Raw genomic sequence first — 15,337 nt, forward strand, 5'->3', positions numbered from 1 at the left:
ATAAATATTATAGGTTTAGAACTTTACAACACATCTTTCCTTCTTTTCCCACCCCTCAATTGTTGGGGCTCTGCATCGCTTCCATCCCATTTGCTTGTTTGAACAGCTAGACGGGGGATGGACCAACAAACACAGCACGATGTTCAGGCTCAACCCATCATATATCCGTTATATCTTGGAAGGAACAATATCTCTCTCCAGAACACCGTCGACCTTTTCTTAGCAACTTACCTAATCTACCTACCTTTGCCCCAAAGCACCTCACATCGTTACACGCAAATCAAGAGTGCAGAATTCCACATTGTCCATCCCACCCGGTTGCTGAAGAACGTTTTGTGTATGTCTGTCTGTATGTAGATGTGTGTGTGGATGGTTGTCTATATTACATATGTACAACCAAGTGTTTCCCGTGTCCCCACGAGTCCCGGTCATGGTCATGGTCTTGGCCATCTCCGCATAATGCAGACAGATAGTGCAGTGCAGACAGAACAGACCATATACACCCCAGGTCAATCATCCATCCATCCATCATCAATCATACATTCATTCATCATCCATTCCACCTCCAGTCCACTCCATACCATATCTATAGTGCCCTTTTCTACCCCAAAAAAAGCCAAAGCGTTTAATAAAAAGGATTTTTTTCTTCCCTTTCCTGCATTTTGCACCGCTTTTCTCATATTTCACCCAGTGTCAAAGAAAAGGTTATTGTTTGTGGAAATTGATAGCCTCGACAAACGATCTTAGACCGGATCCTTCCTTCCACCGTTCCCCTCATTCTTGTGATCTCTATTCATCTATCCATCTTTCCATAAATACATACATACATATACATACATACATACTGGCACGGTCCACGAATCCAAGGATGACTCTGGCTCGAACGGCTTCACCGCAATGCTTCTGATATTAACATTTCATTTACATTTCGAAAAAGGTCCTGGATAAGCACGCACGTACCGCACAGAATTTGAATAAACGAACAAGAGGAAAAGAATACCGACAAAATACCTCCTACACATAGGTCATGATTGAAAAGCCCACTTCTCACAGGGCTCGGGCCGAGTGGCCGAATCCGATCTCACCACAAAGGGTTCGAAAGAGGCCGCAACAGCAATCGTCGCATTCTCAGCGCCGTTATTACAGCCCCAGTGCCTCACCGCCGGAATCATCACACTCATATTCACATTCACCATCGTCGACGCTCTCGTCGCGATCTAGGAGCTCGTCCTTGCGACATAATCCAAGTTATCATATCCGTCTAGATACCCGCCTAGACAGGTTAGATAACTTTGACTACTTTGAGTATCAGGCCGCGATCAACACCTCTCCTTCGTCGTCATCGATCATTGGACATGTCGCTGGTGTTACGACTGCTGGAGATGGAGCGTTGAATTTAACGGCCCCTCACACCTCACTTCCAGATACATCATGGATGGCCAATTTCTCTACAGGGCCTATGAATACCATCCCACTCAGCCCCGATGATGCTGTGAGTCCGGGATACTCGACATACATCGGAACCAATGGTGGTGCTTCATTATCGCTCCAGACCGGAGCTATGCCTGGACTTTCCATGCCATGGGATATCGTGAATTCTACGACACACCTAACTGGGCCCTCGGATTTCGAAGATATTTGTATGTCAGAGGCTAATGTGAGAAGCTATGGGAGTCATGGAAGTATGGAACTGGCTTCTGCTTCTGCTGTCTCGGCCACATCCGACACATATGTTTTCCCGTTTGGATCCCCGGGAGGTGCGAGTCCATTACTTGATCTCGAAATTCCTTGTATGTAATGATTTTGCTTGCCGATCCTGGCTGTCTCACATGTCCCCTTTCCGAGATATCGTATCCGAACGTTTTATTTTGTCTCAATCCGAGGTCAACTGCTTTGCTGACGAGGCTACAATAGATTATGTCAACCAAAACATAATGGTCGATCAAGCCATCCAACGATCCGAAAATCTGAATACCTCATTACCTGCTACTTCCACATATTCCTTCGATAACACATCTACCTCCTTAGATTGGGGGTTTAACATGTACCCAACAGAGCCTATAGCTCCTTCAGTAGCCCCGCTCCTCGAAGCTCCAAACCTACTTCCGAGAGGCAGATACATACGTTCACAAAATCCCTGGAATCCGCACGACGCAAATGGCAATGTCTTCAACGAGAATTCCAACGCCAACTGCGTTGGATATGAGCCCGAACCAGCTCCATTAAATTCCTACGAACACGAGCGATCTCCTTTACCCTATGAGACATCATCACCTGTGGATAACGAAAGGTTGATTGTAGCTGGGCATGGCCAACAAAGCCACGATGTATATGGGCCAGAAGCACCAAGACCTAATTGGTTTGACGAAAGTGATACATCAACCTCTTATTCCAACACTTTGTATACTCCTTCCCATGGCTCCCCAGTATCGCAACACTCTCCACAGTCACACGGCTCGCAAGCACCACTTTCGCCAGACGAGGCAAACATCCATTCACATGTTTTTAGCGCGTTTCCTGAGCCGCAAAAGAATAAGGTCACGAGGGGGCGTGTAAGGCCATTAACAGAAAAAGAGAAGCGGGAGGCGAGAGATGTAAGGCAAGCGGGCGCTTGCTGGGCTTGCCATCTCTCTAAAATTAAGGTGCGTGCGAGGGTCTACCCACCACACAGCGAAATATTTTGCTAATTAATGTCTGTCTAGTGTTCACCTTGCTCACCTGGCTTTCCATGTGAACAATGTACTAGGCTTTCTGGAAAGAGGAGATTTTGTCTCCTACCATGCTTCAATGATCCAGTCGAAATGCTAGATAAGTTTTTAGTACCTGGTATGCTCTCTACAGTAGTTTTGGTGGTGATCTCATCCTAACAAACATATAGAAAGTCACATAAGGATGTACACAACCGAGAACACCAAGAAATTTATCTCGAGAAACGCAGATGCATGGGGAACAGATGAGATGATAGTGCGATTGAGCTGGGGCTACCGCGTTCCGCTAAAAGTTACCGTAGTCTCTCTGTCAGTACGAGGCTCGAGTTCCATTTTTCGTTATCAGCATCAGACGTATATCAATGCATCCGGTAAAGCGACATACACGAAAAAGAAGAGTCCACCACTTGGTATTCCGCTTATGTTGATGGAGGAGACACAGGAAGAATATGCTCGATATATTAAGAAGATTGTCCAGCATGACCTAGAGGAATATGCAAGAATAGCGTATGAACCTGAGGAATCAGACATTGCGAAACGTTTGCTCAAGACAGTATGCCAGTTTTATATTGCTGGTGTGGAAGCCAATGATGAGGTAAGGCCTTTCTCTTTCAGGCTGTGATTTTTTTGCTGCACAATTGTCCGATCTTGAGTGTACTCTCTAGATCTTGCACTACCGGAACTAATTTCCATCAACATTGATACCGCGAACTTCTATTGTGATGGTACTGATAGCTGACAACCATAGTATGAACTCCTCCGTGAAGCTATAGAAATACACATTGCTTGCGCCATACTCGAACGAAGCTTGATCCTCGACGGCGAGTCTACCAATTTAGTAGAGGGGCGCCTGAGAGAAGATTTTCCACCAGAATCTTCTCCAAGATGTGCCTCCCGCCAGATCAAAGTGGCTTTTTTCATATCGCAACAGGAGAGAATCAAAGAAGTCCTTCGAGAATGGGGTCAAATGATGTGGACCAGCAATCGTGCGACTACGAATGAGCGGAAATGGGCCATTGGATTCAGCGTCTTACTAGTCTTGACTCTCGTCATGGACAAGACTTTGGGTCTTTCATATTTCAAGTGCGTATCTTCCCTTAAGCCCGTAGTCTTAGAAAACAATGCTGATTCGTAATTGTAGTACCGAATCCAGAATCAGACATGGTGGCAAAGAAGCAATCATTGAGCGTCATGAATTTCAAGAAAGAGTAAAAGTAACTCAGACGAACTTGTTCGAGAGATGCAAAGAAATTCTCCACTCGAAGTTCAAGACACGGAAAGGGGGCAAGGAGAGCTTCAATCCAATCCGTGACGGCGATGGTGCATGGCGTGGCAAAGTTATCGATGAAAGGATTGCTGGCTTTGTACACGACGTCAAAAATGTGGTTCGGGATCATGGTATGTTTCTCCGTCTCTCTGCTGGCCTCTCCTCTCTTCACCGTTTCTTTCTGTCTCCGCACGCCACCGGCCCAGTTCGATCGTGGGAAATTATTGTACGAAAGTGGTGATCGAACCTGAGACTAATGTTGCTTCAATTGAACAGAACCCCAAGTTCGCTCATGTAGAGTTAAAGTCTCGAAGATTCTGCGAGATGATCCATTGTCGTTGTCTCTGAAGGCCAACGAATCACCTTACACGGATGCGGCCCGGCTAGCCTGTGTATTTTTGGACGATTTTCTGGAACATTGAAACCCTGAGCAATGGTTCTACCGGTAGAGGCTAGGGATTATTTACCGGATCGTCGGCAAATCAATTTTGGCAGATACTGTGGGTTGGGGGTTGGGATCGGATGGCCTGATTCGGAATGGAATTGGAAGAAGTAGGATGAACTGGTCAGGCCAGAAATCGGAAAGGGTTGCGGAGAAGACTAGGGAGTTGACTCGCGATGGATCAGGAGCGACGTATTATTTTTGTACATTTGACATGATGATCATGATTTTGATGATGAATGACAACGAATAACGATTGGACTGGACTGGGGCACAAAAGAAAAAGGAGTGGGAGGACATAATTTCTGGGATCCGATCAATGAGAACAGATTAATGACTCGAAACATAAAAAATCTTGATGAAGTTGCATAAAAGTGATGTAAGTGGGTGATGAGGAAGTATATAACGAGAAAAGCTTCTAGAACTACACACCAAATCTAGACTTTCAGCTGAAGACCGCATAGAGTCATGAATGATGGAGTGAATTTACACGGCCAAGGATAGCTACTCGGATTGTACCATATTGGAAACAATCGACAACTGATCAACTGCCTGCCTCTTTATTGACATTATTGCCATTGACTTTTATTGACGAATGACTTGTTCAATGACATAGTGAGTTTTGTGACCTCTAACCCACACAGAGTGCAAAGGATACCCAACCTCGATGATAAAACAGCAAAAGGAAACAATCCCTGAAGGACATCTCGGGGTGTATATTATTCCTTGCAGATCGAGACCCAGCAGACAAGCATGCAGAAAACCCAAGAGCAATATGGCAGACATGCTTTCGCATTTGGCTAGAGGGCGAAACCCACATTGCCTAATAGGGGGAGATTGGTGATCTTATGGGTCGGCAGTGGGAAGGCTAGCCTGCTAAAGGTGTAGACGATGGACAGAGCAGCGTGATCGATCATGCACTTCATCCTGTGGATAGATGAGAAGAGGTACGTAGGTGGAGAGACCAGGGGGGGCACAGATCCCTACCAAGGATTGGAAAGAGATTCGATTCACTCGAATCGTTCGAGAAGGGAAAGAGAAGCAAGCACGCAGCATTTAGAAACAAAAGAAGATCAAGGGGGTTTGGAAAAAGAAGTTAAGAATAGCATACGCAATGTATGAAGACCCATCGCAATCCCAGCTCCAGGGCCCCATGTGATTGAATTGAATGAGGGAAATCGGATCCACCACCCACCGCACCGGAAGCCGGAATTTGGGGAGCTTGCGATGGATCATGACTCCCAATAAAGACACACCCCCCTAGAGAGAGAGGTTTTAGAAGCAAAAAGAAGAAACATCAACGCGTGGGTAATTGCCACGATTGAATTTGCTTTGCTTTGGGTTTGTTTTTGTTTTGTTTGGTTTGGTTTGGCTTGGTTTGGCTTGGTTTGGGTTGGGCCGGGCGGGGGTTGGGGAAAGAGAAGGAACGAAGAAGGAAAAAGAAAAGGAAAAATGATGAAAGAGAAGCAGAAGCAGAAGCAGAAACAAGAACCCGGGAAACCGAGACAGAAAAAGAGAAACATGGCAGGAAAGATGTGCAACACTAAGGTTCGAGTGCCGTACCAGAAACCCACAGTATTCTTCTTTAGCAAGTACCCAGTACATTGGATACAACGGTCGCGGAAGGGAAGAGGAAGGGAGCCGGGTTGGATTCTAAGTTGTAAGGCTTGCTTGCTTTGGCCGCGGGTGGTGGTGCCGGACAGGGAAGATCCTGAGAGCAAATTGCACATTTCCCTTTTACAGGAAAGGGTGCTCGAGGGTGCTCGAGGGTGCCAGAATTCAATTTTTAGAATGCGGGCGGGCTGCATATCTCTCCTATCTGGAAATAGAGAAATCTTATGTCATGCAGCTCTGGGAGGTGTGGTTGGTAAGGTGGTGGTGTGGTAAGTGTGGTAAGTGTGGTAAGTGTGGTAAGTGTGGTAAGTGTGGTAAGTGTGGTAAGTGTGGTAAGTGTGGTAAGTGTGGGATGCGGTGGTGCAGTTAGTTCATGGTTGTCAAAATACATAGATGGCATCACGTAAGGCTTAGTTAGGAAATCGAGCGTGGTGGGTGGGTGAGAGGGCGTGGTGAGTATGAGTATGAGCATGATTATGATTATGATTATGATTATGATTATCAGTATACCATGAGGTGCATGTGTTGCAAAATGTAAGATGTAAGATGTAAGACGTAAGACGTAAGACGTAAGTAAGATGGTCATGTCCATTTGGCCGGCAATCAAGCCGGGGAGCTCTGGATGAAGGCCATGTTGATGTTGATGCAGGAACAAAAAATAAATCGCGTTGTAGAAAGGAGAAATCTACAGATGGGGGTGTGTGTGTGTGTGTGACGTCGATGCCATACTCACAGGAGAGTAGAAACGTGTTAAACCTTGTCATCTTCAGCCCAGCCGTAGGGATTTGTTCCATCACGACGGTAGTACTGCACTGCATATTGTGATGTTGGTAGATGGTAAAAATGGGAGGCTGTGTTTTGCGATTACAATTGTTTCGGTTTCGACCTGCATCAAAAATGCTGTGTCATTGTTCGGTGAGCAACCCTTCTGGATTTGCAGGAACTGCTGGACTCCTGGTGGGCCTCAGTAATTTCATGTATCATCACGGCGGCGATAATGCTGAGGAAAATAAATGCACATCAAATCTTGGTCCAGTTGCATGCAAAGTGCAGATTCGTGAGTTAGCATACGAGGGAGGCCATGGCATGCTTCTCACCGAGATGATCGCCAGTACGATCACCAATATGAATGTGTATCACAATAATCCCCCCCGAACGCGATGGAGCTGGAGAGAAGGCGTAATCGTCATGAATCATGATGCCTTCCTTTTTCCTTCTGTGCCATGTTTCGATGCATTCCAAGCTGGCCTGCCCAAGATACTTGCTGGCACTGAGGCTACACAGAAAAGTAGTTCTACGGATATGCACAGCAGATGGTGGTTGAACTGACAGACAGCTTGTGATACTTGGGAAATCCCATTGACAGCCCGCCCCCACGGAGCACCATAGGACCCTCAGGCGGGAACGAGATCGGATTGCTTTGTCTAACATTAGGCTATGCTATGCGATGCGATGCAATGCGATGCTACTCGTATGCTATGCTATGTGGTACATGTTAGGTTGCAGTAGCAATGGAATGTGAGTAGGAATTGCCCGATCTTCCTCGGTGTCGGTGTCGGTGTCGGAGGATACGAGGAGATATGAGTACTGCCGCAAAAGCAAAGAAACCCCCGACCGACAACCAAAGTGTCCATGGATTTTCCATAGAGGGCCAGATCGGATGGCTTCATGTTCATCAATGTGGACCAGCGGCACTATAGACGCACTGTGGAACCTCAGAATGGGAACTGTACAGAGGATATACAGCAGTTCACCCTTGACAGGGAACCTGGAACGCGACAAGGAAGCGAATGGATGAAGGGGTGAAGGGTCTAGAAATACAAAATGCGAAACATTAATCGATCAACCACAATTTGGTGAGAGATGACTGAAGATAATTGGATGCCGAAGACCCAACATGGAGCCAACATGATCTGATTGATATTCTCGTTTGCTCACCTCGTCAAACAGACACCAAATATGAAATGTCCCAGTCACAGTCCCCCAGTCATGAGCTGACGCATCTGGATTAGACACTTTTTCTTTTACCATCTGCTCAGTTGGTACCGTACTTTGCTGGATTCCCAATCCACTGCACTACCCCGTAGATTTTCATGTTTCTAGAACAAATTTCTAAAGAATCTATTTAAATGATTCCTCATTTGGATTCTGTAGGATTTCCCCAATAAATTGGCTGAGACTTGGTTTTGCTTTCCGATTCCGGTATCCTCTTTTCTGCTTTGGGATATTGTCTTGGAGACCGTGGGGTTCAATCAATGGCTCTTTGGCCAATATGTGCTCAAGATTGGCTATAGTTAGTTACAACTTACGAGTAAGTCTTCCATTCTATCTGGGTCCTATTCCATCTAATCCATGAATTCTGCGCCATCCAGACCAAACAAATGACTCTACCATGCATTTCTCTCCTTGCAATCTAGATTCGTTGCACTTCCTTTTCCGTAAACGTTGTACCTAATGCCTGATATCATCATCCCAAGGCTGCAGGTATACGGTACTTTCATTGCTCATAGTACGGTACTTTGGACCCTTTCCATAGTGTGCATACTCCCTACCCCCTAGAACCCTGGCCCAAAATTAAGAGTCAGAGCAGGCGCCTTTTGTGGCTATAATTCGAACTGATGTTACCAACAAACATGGGGCGAACCGTGGAAAATGGAGCGGAGTGAGAATAACGATAGGTTAAGAGACGCCCTCTACCCTTGTCAAAGTCACTCTCCCCTTGGATGGGCGTCAGGCAGTTAGTCGCTAAGATGTCAGAAAGTACCAAGGTTCATAATCTGGGACCTCTTTGAGTAGTTACAGTTAGTCAGGTTGCAAGGTTCCAGATATTCCCAGAGATTCACATTTGGGAACCATTTTCATACGTTTCTCAACGCCGAGCCTGTAAGGTTTCTCCCAGCTTTGACTACCTCAGTCATACTTATGACGATGCGGAGTTATTGTACTATCGTGCCTGGAAATGGGAAAGGCAGCCTGTATAGTCTCCTTGCAATCTTCTCCCTATCTGAACATAGACACCGATCTACCATGGGGCTCTCAGCCACTATCCAAGCATGGCCCTATGCAGGTGTTTTGCATGTTGTTGCTATGTATAATAATATAATTGTGATGTCTTCAGAAAAGACTTATATACATTAAGCTCAAGATACTTAAACCCCCAGACCCTCTCCCCAATTCGTTTTTGTTTCAGCATTTCCAACTGCATCAAATATCAGATATAAACATCCTCCATCCCAACATCCTTTCAAAGTTATTACTCTACATTTCAAACTCATCTCACACTCAATATCACCAAACAGCCTTCAAACACTCTCCAACACTCATCTGTCAAGTACATCCCCCAATATAATATCAACACCAACCAACACCAACAACCACCCACTTCCACCAAAAATGTCTACCGAATCCTTCCCAATCTCCAGTATGTGAAATTCCTTGTTCCTGAGAGCCTTCTTCGGCAGTTATGGCTTAGAGGATTCTCATTCTATACATGCGCTCGTTGCTAACTGTTGCTTTGCAGACTCCATCATGGCATTCAGAAGCCACCCAAGAGACAACGATGATGATGACCACTAAATACCTCACCATCTCTTTTGCCAGGTGTATCTACCATGGACTGAATGTTAGTATATCCTCGTTTTACTTTCTCTTTTCCTCCCGATCAATTTGGTGCTTTGGACAATTTCCCAAAGTGGACAATTGAGTACGAAAGTTTCGGATCGTCAAGACGAGGCTGGAACCTTGAGCAAGTGCAAAAAGGGTCTCAGACTCAAAGCCCTGGTCTTTTATTAGATTCTTAGTGGCCCTGAGTAGATGAAAGCTGCAAGAAGTTGCAAGGTCGGAATATGTAGCCGAGGCGGTACACTGCGTCACAGTACTTCTTAGTCCTTTTTTACGGAGGACTCTTTTGCTGTGACCAGATAAGCGACCCTTATCACATTCATCAGCCACTTCACCACCTTCACCACCCGCACGTTGCAAATGCCCCTTTTGCAGTGGACTGTATGATTGATTGCTTGCAACTGCATGGTGCTGGGTCCCATTGCACTGCACTGTCATCTGTTGCCCCGAAATGCCCTCTTTGCCCTCTTTGCCCTCTCTGCCCCAAAAGGCTCTTGGAAAAGAATAAGTAAACAGGGCTCAAGGGGGCATACGGGGCGTACGGGACAGCAGGGACACAAGGGGACAAGTGTCAAAGAAGCAGAAACTCAAAAGCAACAAATATTAATTATGAAGATCTGGAAAAACAAATTAAACTAATTAAAATCTGGTCAATAGATAATCCCGAACTTCACCATGTAGTCAACAATCTCAAAGCCGCCCCTCAAATTTCGATCACGAGTACAACATCAAATTAAAGATCGTATTGGATATACACCAGGCATTATTACCTTACCGACCTCCCCGACCTCACCTCTCCCCCCCCCCCCCCCCCCACACCGAAACGAAACGCAACGATATCAGATTCGCAAATCCCCAAAATCCCTACTTCCAATAGCCAGCCATAGCCCGTTTTCAGCCTTGCTCTCGCGCGACCGAAGTCTTCAATTCTTTCATTTTCCCCATCGATATCCCTCCCGTCAGGTTCCCCCTCAGCCCCTCCAGATGGATTGTCTATCTGCACCGCAGACGAACTCAGCACGTACCGAGTACCAACATCCACAGCACACGAAACTCCCTGGAGTGGCTCAGCACAACAACATCACATCATCCAACGTTCAGCCCGGACCATGAGACTTAGGCTGCCCTCTCTCCATGCAACTCTCACCAGTCTTCTCACATCCTCGCTTTTCCCCGACGGAGAACAGATACAAGAGCGTCATCATTACTCACGATGCGTCGCCGTTTAAATCTCCACCGTGCCCAAGATCATGTACGACGGCATGTGAAGAATTTCGCGGATGCATCTAGAGATGACTCCTTCCTAGAAATAGACGAGCTGGAATCCTCGGGGCTGACATGTTCTCTTGGACCCCGTACTTTTTGTCCTCCAACACCACGGCCAGGATACGACGAATAGATGAACGCTTTTTCTTCTTTTCCTTTCGGCGTTTTTAATTGGGAAGACTGGACCTATTTATTTTTAATCATCTTTTCTGGAGTCACCCGGCAGCGAGCGAGTCGTTTTTTTAGAATAATTTCCTTACACCATCCCCTTTTTCTTTTGTTTGTTTGGGTACCACATCAGGAGCTTGGAAGGAAGGATAGACGGGTATAGAATTGGCGGGACATGAATAAGGATATGGATAGCGACTCTTACAACGTTAGCTCTCGCGAGCGCCCTCAAAACTGATTTTGGGTCGAGTGTTTTGTTTTTTTCGCACTCTCTTATCTTACGACGACAAAGTCGGTGGGATCTGTTTCCTTTTCGCCATGTCTTATTAGTTTCCTTCCAAAAGAAGAGTCGCAAGATCAAATGGGAGGATTTATGTATTTATAATAGACAGCTCTATCTCGCTATCGTAATGCCTTGGGTATTACTGTATATCAATCAAAACTATACTAGTCAAATTTACTGAATGATCGCATGATGTTTGAAGTTTGGTGATTGATTTCTATCTTTGCGTGGTGCGCAGTGCTGAGAGCATAGAATGTCTGCCTGCCTGCCTGCCTGCCCCCTTCATCGTCTCGCCAAATTTCGTGCGGATTGAAAGGCCTAATTTCTACTAGAACGACATGGGGAATTTCTTCTAATATGAGAATTAGACGGGATAACTTTCTCGTACACTGTTTTGACGCAGGTCTTAGCACTATTCACTCTAGCACTATTCACTCTAGCACTATTCACTCTAGCACATTCAATTCAATTCAATTCAGCGCCATCTGAATTCTACCCCAACCTCCAATTCACTAAGAGAAGCTCAAGCTTCTTCCTCAAAAACATCGGTCCGCAAAACACCCAGGTCTACCTATACCTAGGTACTTATATCCAAGACAACAGGAAATCCCATCCTCATAATCACAAGTCGAAGGTCTTACAGCCTATGCAGGTAGTATGTAAAGCTTAATCCACTTAACAAAAATGTAAAAACATAGTGGGGTGAGACAGTTGTGAGAGAAAAAACCCAAGTAGAAAAGAATTGTATCTCGTGACGTTTTATCAGGAAAAGATGATATCGAAATATCTTCAAGTCAATGGGTGAATTAAGTATATTTATATAATATGGTATAGAAGGCCGTCTCGAGATATCTGCTGTTTCTCTTTCTTTCTATCTCTTATCTCATCTCCTTCCTGTTAGAAAGTAAAATGTACTACAACCTCCAACTTTTCATCAAAATACTCTCCTCTCATCCCTATCGTCAGCCACCACCAGCAGTGACTGCGATTTGATTTTTCATATTATCCACTCTTCTGCTCCCCTCGTATATTCTTCAAAAATAATACAATATTAAGTACAAGTATGATTCCACCATAGTAACATAAAATGCAAGGAAAAGAGGTATCTAGCGTCAGCGCAAAAGTCAAAAATTGTTCCCTTCCAAAACACCCAGCCAAACTCCTCAGGTCGTCTGTCTCAAAGTTGTAGGCCCTTGAAACCCTTCCCCTTCCGTACTATGAACATTTTGCAATTCCATATTATTTCCTCCGCCCTGAAATTCCTTATTGATAGGCGCCGTTCGTTTTCCTCTTCGCTCGCCAAATCTTTGATCACCTTCTTCGTATTTGCGTTTAAAACTTAAGTAGGTTGGAGGTCGGGGTCGACAAAGCACAGCAATCCAGTTACTGATAAAACTTCCCTGGGTAAATGGACGGTGGCGATCTTTCTTGATGAATTTGTGTGAATTGAGATATTCTCTTGTTGTCTCACCTCGACCCATGAGGAAGAAATGATATACCATCAATGCGGCTGGGTATGGTGTAGCGAGGAGACCATAAATGAACATTGCAAAGGGGACTCTCCAATGACTCAGCGAGGCACCGAATGAAATATCTTGTTGGTGCCCGTAAACAATAATCTGGGCTATACTTGCACCCAAGAGATACGTCCCAAGAAGTGTACCCGAAGTTACAAATACAAAAAAGTAACGGTAGTTTCGACGCCCGACACAATTATTTAACCAGACACAATGATGATCCTGTGTCTCAATACAGTTATCACAAACTCGACAATGGTGTCCTCTAGGTGGTCGCCAAATGTTACAAGTTTTGCAGTATTTCGTAGGCACTTCCATTGCGTTGGTACTAGATTGAGCTGATTTGATCATAGTCCAATCATTTTGAGTTGGTGCCAGTCGAAGAGGATCTTCATCCTCCTCTACTGGAGGCATTGGGTGTAAATTCCGAGGTAGAATCTAAGAATGTTAGCTTTGATCAGAACAATATTAAAGATGTTGAAAGCGTGCTTGCGAGTACTCACTCCGGGATCAGACACAGAAGCATGTATGAAAGAGGACATGCAAATATAGAAAATGTAGGCGTACAAAATAGGTACCGCAGGAGAAACATGGTGCCATAGAAACGGGGCCGAGAATACAAAAAACAGGATTGATGGAACTACAACAAACAATCCCGTGGCAATGTTGATGGGTCTGTGCCGAGTGTTTTGCAGCCTGCCTCCCCAGCAAAATACTGTGTTGCCGGTGAAATATTGATGATTTTTACCAAGATTCGGAGTCGGCATGTTTTTGTTTTGCGCATCCATGGGAGTAAATCCTGGTGAAGAAGCAGCAGACGAAAGCTTTTCGCGGCCTTGATTGCTACGACTGGGACTGGGGCTTCCAGCAGGTCCGTCATTTCTTGTAGGCATTAAAAAGTTGGAATGAAATGAGCGTGGAGATTTGGGAGTCGAAGTGCCGTTTTTGTAACCCTTATCAATGTTCAGACTCAGCCCTTTTGCATTCGCTGGACCTTTCTGCAAGGGGCGGACACTATCTGCGAAGCTTCCAGCTGCATGGCCATGCGTAGGACTTGTGTCTGCGGTACCTCTATCCACTGTTCCTAGCTCTGTCACTTCGGTACCTCGAGATGGTGGCAGAGGTGAATCTGCATCTTCGGTAATGATTTGCTGAGGTATAGTAATATTCGAATGTACGCTCTGCCTCACACTCCCTCCATCCAAAGACCCATCTTCGCCAAACGCTTGCTGTGTAAGTGTGACTGGTCGGGATCCTCCACGTTGCGCTTGGAGTTTCTGAGAACTCATGGGGCGGAAAAAAGCATGGGCACTTAAGGATGGTACGTGAGTCTTGCTTGTAGAGCTTGGAGGCCGTCCTGATGTGCTCCCTCGTTGCGCCATGATTCCTGGGATATAGCCTCTTCGAGCTGGGGCAGCTTGACCAAATGTTCCCCTGGAAGAAACCCCCGTGACTCCTGTACCCGGCCTTGAGGTTCCATCTCCCGTCTGTATGCTATGACGTTGGCTTAATCGCTGACTATGCGAAACGGGGCCGGAAAAGGTATCTGTATTGTCTCCATCTTCTGAAGCTATATCGGTCATCCGCGATGATAAAACGCTCACTCCATCTCCAATTTCTGAAGGCGCAAGATGTGGGTTGGGAAAGGTGTGATTATCGCTATCTGTGGAAGGAGGGAATTTGGACGAAGAATTGTCCCGGGAAGTCATTTCGTGTATCAAAATGATTCCTTGGAAATATTTCTGCGATCTCTCATATCAAGACGGATAATGGGAGTCGGTCGCACAATAGTAGAAGTGAAGGTCGTGTTTTGTGTGCCGGTTCGAAAGTTGGCGAGAAGCGCTCCAAGAATTAAATTTATTAAATATCTACTCTGGCTGGCTGTGATGGTGTTGAGGGCTATAAAAAGGTGGATTCTGAGATAAAAGGACTGGGTAGGGAACAATAACAAGGTAAAAGAGGTTAATTTTAAGGAGAGTAAGAATTGGATCTTAAGTTTAGATCTTAATAGTAGGGTTCAAGCATTACATAGTGCAGTGTAAGGAAAGGAAGGTGGCAAGTGGGAAGGGGGAAGGGACTAAAGTGAGGCGTGAAGAAGAAAATAGCGAAAGTTACGATTTTACAAGGAGTGTGGAGGACGAGAGCAGAAGGCTCTCGAGTTGGTGCGAGGTGCGAGTGGAGGGAGGAGGGAGGAGGGAGGAGGAGGTCGGTCGGTCGGTCGGTAGGTAAGCAGTGGTAAGATAGGATTGGCAACGCACGGGAGCAGAAGAGAGAAAGAAGGTTCGTAATACTGAGGAGAGGGTCCAAGCGTTGGGAGGGATTGCACTGCGCGAGAGTGAAGTCTGCTTTTTGCTTTGCTTTGCTTTGCTTTGCTTTGCTTTGCGCCGAAGCCAGAGAAGTGGGAAATGAAGATTCATGGACAGTCAGAAAAGGGTGAGGGGGATATGGCTA

At 45.6% G+C, this 15,337-nt stretch overlaps 2 protein-coding genes across 2 annotated transcripts; one reads left to right on the forward strand and one right to left on the reverse strand.

Moving 5' to 3' along the window:
- The first annotated feature begins 61 nt into the window (after positions 1–61).
- BCIN_01g02280 (hypothetical protein) lies at positions 62–4,786 on the forward strand. The gene is made up of 7 exons (XM_024690299.1): positions 62–1,790; positions 1,915–2,642; positions 2,703–2,826; positions 2,879–3,303; positions 3,457–3,791; positions 3,850–4,106; positions 4,252–4,786. Exons 1-7 carry the CDS (start codon positions 1,028–1,030, stop codon positions 4,395–4,397), a joined length of 2,778 nt encoding a protein of 925 aa, XP_024546067.1. The 5' UTR covers positions 62–1,027; the 3' UTR covers positions 4,398–4,786.
- Positions 4,787–12,167: 7,381 nt separating this feature from the next.
- Positions 12,168–15,106, reverse strand: Bcerf2. The gene is made up of 2 exons (XM_024690300.1): positions 13,390–15,106; positions 12,168–13,324 (listed from the first exon to the last, which is right to left on the reverse strand). Exons 1-2 carry the CDS (start codon positions 14,593–14,595, stop codon positions 12,533–12,535), a joined length of 1,998 nt encoding a protein of 665 aa, XP_024546068.1. The 5' UTR covers positions 14,596–15,106; the 3' UTR covers positions 12,168–12,532.
- Positions 15,107–15,337: the final 231 nt, after the last annotated feature.

The sequence above is a fragment of the Botrytis cinerea genome, chromosome 1 (genome assembly GCF_000143535.2).
Source record: "Botrytis cinerea B05.10 chromosome 1, complete sequence".
Lineage (NCBI taxonomy): Eukaryota > Fungi > Ascomycota > Leotiomycetes > Helotiales > Sclerotiniaceae > Botrytis > Botrytis cinerea.

Coding starts and splice junctions, on each gene's coding strand:
- BCIN_01g02280 (XM_024690299.1), top strand. CDS start 1,028: ATGATTGAAAAGCCCACTTCTCACAGGGCTCGGGCCGAGTGGCCGAAT. Junction 2,643..2,702: donor GCCATCTCTCTAAAATTAAG/GTGCGTGCGAGG, acceptor ATGTCTGTCTAG/TGTTCACCTTGCTCACCTGG. Junction 4,107..4,251: donor AAATGTGGTTCGGGATCATG/GTATGTTTCTCC, acceptor TCAATTGAACAG/AACCCCAAGTTCGCTCATGT.
- Bcerf2 (XM_024690300.1), bottom strand. CDS start 14,595: ATGACTTCCCGGGACAATTCTTCGTCCAAATTCCCTCCTTCCACAGAT. Junction 13,325..13,389: donor CTTCTGTGTCTGATCCCGGA/GTGAGTACTCGC, acceptor TAACATTCTTAG/ATTCTACCTCGGAATTTACA.